Here is a 5,343-nt window from a genome sequence, read left to right on the forward strand (position 1 = left end):
ATGCATGGTAAAGAGTGCTAATTTTACCTCCCATTCAGTGACTGGACCTGTAAGATCGTTGTTTATTGTCTCAGTAATCATATAGAAAATCTCACTCAGGGGCATCTTATATGCCTTCTGGGTTAGATGACTCAAATATTTACCTAAAATAACAAGTAGCAATGGCTACCAGTCCTTCCTCATCTTCCACAGTATTCTCATTTGCATCCAAAAGCTGTGTGATTTTATTCCTCGCTCTGCTTTGCTTCGTCAGTGCATGGAAAACCTTTGTGTTTCTATCACCTTCTTTTAACCAGAAAACTCGATTTTTTTTGTTTCCAAAAAAATGTCTCTGCCTTAAGAACGCTAGAAACATTTCTTACTTATATAAGGAGAGGTTTCATACACATAGTAGATTTTGTTCATATTTTAAAAATTAATAATAATATTTTCTTATAAAATAATAACATGAGTTAACTAACTAAATGAAAACAAATAAGTAAAAGTAATATCCAGTGAATATTATTTTTATCTTGATTTTTTCTTTAAATATTATAGCATTTTAGATTACATCTGTTTTTCTTTCTCATGCGAACAATCGCCTCAGCCTCATCTTCTAGATCTAAGATCTTTTCCGGCCAGTGGTCTTCTCTGAGCTTGGAGAAGGCATCCATGAGCCCTCCTTACTAGTATTAGTTCTACTATAGGTTAATAAGCTTTGTCTGTGGTGGTTAGTGATGAAGCTTCTCTGCGACGGTAATAGCATTTGGGTGTGGTAGAGTTGTGGTGAGGTTAGCTTCGTTGTCATGGCGTGTCTCTGTCCCTGTGGTGATTGTGAAGCTAATTACAGTTCTGATGGGTTTGAGTTTGGTTCGAAGGTGTCACCTTGCCGTGCCGTAAGATTATTGGTCTTCGTACGTCTTTGGCTTATTTCAGTTTGTAGCATTTTCAAGGAGACCCTAACTGGTTTGAATTCCTTTTGATGATCATGAGAGTGGTTTGGGTCGATTGATGGTTACTAACACAATCATGATAGTTTTGTTGAATAGATTGGGTACTAACACAATCTGATCGATGATGGATGGTTTTAGTGGATAGAAGTTGAGTTGAGATGGTGATGGATCTTCAGTGATGATCTATGGGCTGATCAACACTTGTGTAGATGCGCCAGTGAGAGGTGCTCTCACAAATAATGATCAAAGGCAAAGGTGCTTTGCAAAGAATTAACTCATAAGCAGTTGATGTTCATAATGAACAAATCATTCACAATTTGTAGAAGTTTTTAATAAAAAGGTGAAAGATTTTATTCAGGAGACTTAGGTCTATAGTTTACAATATCTATAAAATAAAGTTGATTATGCTGAAAATAAGAAACTTAGAAACTAGAAAAGGAAGACTAAGACTGAAGATTTTTGCAGAACCGAGATGTGGACTAAGACTTTGACCAGTTGCTGAACAACTCTTGCTATACAAAAGAAAGACTATCAATAGAAACTGATCAAAAGGCGAACTAAGTTTATAGTATTTACCAGCAGTAATTTTCCAAGAAGAGAGTGTAAATTGCACTAAACACCACAACTATTTTGCCAATAATGCCATATTAAATTCATGGATTATATGGAAACCGACTTCTCCAAACAAAGCTATTAAAACTTTTCCAGATATTCAACTTGTGTAGATGTGTCTAAGATCAAGAGAATGAACTTTGTTTGTGATTAAAGACAAGTTTTGCTTGCAGAAAATGAACTTCTAGTAAACAGTGTTCAAAGATGAACAAAGGAATCACAGATTTTAGAGAGAAATTTTGTAAAAAAAGGGTGAATAAATTTCTGAGAGTTCTCAAAGAGTTTAAGTAGAGTTAAAGAAGGAAATCAAAAAGTCATAAAATTGTAGAAAATGAGAAAAAAACGTAACTAAAACTAAAATTGTCTTAAACACAATAATTATTTTTTGGCTGACTTTCACTTGAATTTCATGGCTGGTTTGGTTATGGCTCATACTAAACCAAGTGATGCAGCATCAACATAACTTAAACGACAAGTTTCCTTTCTAATTATTTCTTTTTTACTTAGAGTTTACGTTTTGCCTTTTATATTAGGTTAAGGATTTTTATGACGGTTTAAGAGTTCTATATAAAGACTTCTCCTATGGCTTTTGTAAGATAGATTGATTTGAATAAGATTTCTAGTTTATTTTTAAAGAGTTTTCTCAAAGCACTGCGAAGAGTATTCGCGACCCTAAGAGTTCTCACGAACACTGCGAAGAGTATTCGCGTCCTTATCCCGTTTTTGAATTAAAACTTCAAGAACATGTCACCTATCTATAGATCAAACCTTTGATCTTTAGGTTATATAGCTTCCGCTCTCCATCAGTTGGTATCAGATTCAGTACGTTTCTGGATATCTTCTCTCGTTATCATGACCAAGAAAACGGCAGAAGAAACTTCTATGGACATGAACGAATTACGCAACCTCCTCGTCGAGATGCAAACCGCAACTCAAACCTCCATTCAGCAACAAGGCGACACGTTAACTACAGCAACGGTTGAAGTAACGGCAAGTCTTACTGCCCTCACGACCATGTTAACTACTCGCTTGGACCTGCAGGCCCATCCAATCGGTGCAGCTCCACAACCCGTGCAACATCATCCTCTACAACAACTTCGTCAACAACAACAACCACTTCCACCTATCCAGGCTCCTCTGCGACAGGACCAACAACGATTTCCCCATCACCACCAGCTTGGTGTTGCCCGAGCTCGCGACTTATATGAAGAAGAAGAAGAGGATCATCGACGAGTTTATCGAGAAGATTTACGGCAGCGAGATAACACTACTAATCGTTGGGAAAACAGTTTTAAGGTTGACATTCCCGAATTTCATGGAGGACTTAAAGGAGATGATCTCATTGACTGGTTGATTTCGGTAGAGGAGATTCTCGAATTTAAACAAGTGCCTCCCGCAAGAAGATTCTCGCTCGTGGTTATGCGTTTTCGCGGACATGCTGCAACATGGTGGAAACAGCTTAAAACCACACGTTCTCGTACTGGTAAACAGCCAATCCAATCATGGGAAAAGTTGACAAAACACTTGCGCCAAACATTCTTACCTCATAACTACGAACGGACCATGTATACACGGCTCCAGAATCTGCGCCAAGGAACGCGTAGTGTTGACGATTATGCCGAAGAATTTGCTATGCTCTTAACGCGCAATGAGATTAATGATAGCCAAATTCAGCTGGTTTCTCGCTTCATTGGCGGTTTACTACCTCACCTACAGACATCTATGGCTCAATTTGATCCTTCTACTATTGGAGAAGCACATCGTCGTGCATCTTCGTTCGAGCAGCAGTCAAAATCTTCAAACTGGAATCCTTCCCCATCACGTGCGCGTACGTCTGACCACACCGCAAACACCACCCCGTCTAACAACTCTAAAGATGCAGGCGAGACAAGCAGCTCTTCTACTAAACCACCAACACCAGAAGAACAACAACTACGACGGTCTACACGTCCAAACGCCTTGCGTTGCTACTCTTGTGGTGAACCGGGTCATCGCCAAACAGCTTGCCCACACACCACACGACGAGGGTTAGTCTTAGACGAGCCTCTTATTGAGCAGGAAGTTTATGATTCTCAGGAAGAAGATGACGATGACACCACAGTCCACCAGACTACAGGCGATACAGGGCATCTTCTTGTTCTTCAGCGCTCTTGTCTTACTCTTCAACGAAACGACGAACAGTGGCTGCGGACGAATATTTTTAAGTCTACTTGCACAATTAAGAACCGCGTCTGCAGTTTTGTGATTGATTCTGGAAGTTGCAGGAACGTGATCTCCGATGATGCTGTTACTAAGTTGGGCCTGATACGAGAAACACATCCGTCGCCATACACGCTAAATTGGCTCAACAACGCTGCTACTGTGCGTATCACGCAACGAGCTCTGGTCGCGTTCTCCGTTGGTCAATATTACCAAGATCAAATCTACTGTGATATTGCACCTATGGATATCAGTCACTTATTACTTGGTCGTCCATGGGAATTTGACCGCAAAATCATACATAATGGAGCAGACAATACATACCAGTTTACCTGGAATACACAAAAAATTTTGCTCTTACCAACCAAAGAAATCACTGTTCCAAAATCTCCAGCACCAGACGTCCAAAGCAATAACCTCATGTGTTCTTACTCAACTTTTCTCTCCGAGCTCCGACTGGAAGGACGCGCTTTCGCTCTTCTTCCATCTTCCTCGTCACCAACGCTACCATCTCAACTCAGCCCTTCCTTAGCCGCATTACTTAAGGAATTTGATGATGTTTTCCCTACAGAGTTGCCTACAAAACTCCCTCCATTACGAGAAATACAACATCAGATTGACTTGGTTCCCGGCGCAACGCTACCTAACAGACCACACTATCGGATGAGTCCAACGGAACACGAAGAACTGCGACGCCAAGTAGAGGACCTCCTGCGTAAAGGTCACATTCGTGAGAGCCTTAGCGCTTGTGCAGTTCCAGCCCTTCTGATACCTAAGAAAGATGGGACATGTCGTATGTGCGTAGATAGTCGGGCAATCAATAAGATAACTATTTGTTATCGCTTTCCAATCCCGCGTTTAGACGACTTGTTGGATCAAATTGGTACGTCCAAAATATTCTCCAAGATTGATCTTAAAAGTGGCTACCATCAGATATGAATTCGTCCGGGAGATGAGTGGAAAACGGCTTTCAAGACGAGAGAAGGACTGTTTGAATGGCTCATGATGCCATTCGGTTTGTCTAATGCGCCAAGTACATTTATGAGAGTTATGAATCAAGCATTAAGACCATTTATGGGACGATTTGTTGTCGTTTACTTCGACGACATCTTGATCTTTAGTTCATCACCTGCCGAACACGAAGACCACCTACGACAAGTTCTTCAAGTCTTACGAAACGAGAAACTCTTTGCAGCACAACACAAATGTGAGTTTGCGGTCTCACAAGTTTTGTTTCTCGGGTACATTGTTTCGGATCAAGGGTTGTCCGTGGATAACTCCAAAATCGAGGCAGTTCGTTCTTGGCCAACACCAACGACAGTCTCCAAGGTCAGAAGCTTTCACGGCCTCGCTTCTTTCTACCGACGGTTTGTGTATCACTTCAGTACGATCATGGCTCCTATTACGAGTTGCATAAGGGAAGGCAAGTTCGAGTGGACACAAGAGACAGCTCAGGCGTTTTTTCTTATCAAGAGGCAGCTCAGGCGTTTTAAATTATTTTCTGTTAAATTGGTTTTCAAATAATATATATTAAAAAACCAAATGCTTTTAAAAAATAAAACGCGAATATATATAATTGATTTCCTGAAAAGGAAAATTC

General features: G+C 40.4%; 1 protein-coding gene across 1 annotated transcript; it reads left to right on the plus strand.

The window, feature by feature from the left end:
* The first annotated feature begins 2,396 nt into the window (after positions 1-2,396).
* On the plus strand, positions 2,397-4,682 carry LOC108824964 (uncharacterized). Its single transcript, XM_018598321.1, has one exon. It carries the CDS (start codon positions 2,397-2,399, stop codon positions 4,680-4,682), a length of 2,286 nt encoding a protein of 761 aa, XP_018453823.1.
* Positions 4,683-5,343: the final 661 nt, after the last annotated feature.

This window comes from Raphanus sativus, chromosome 7 (genome assembly GCF_000801105.2).
Source record: "Raphanus sativus cultivar WK10039 chromosome 7, ASM80110v3, whole genome shotgun sequence".
Classification (NCBI taxonomy): Eukaryota; Viridiplantae; Streptophyta; class Magnoliopsida; order Brassicales; family Brassicaceae; genus Raphanus; species Raphanus sativus.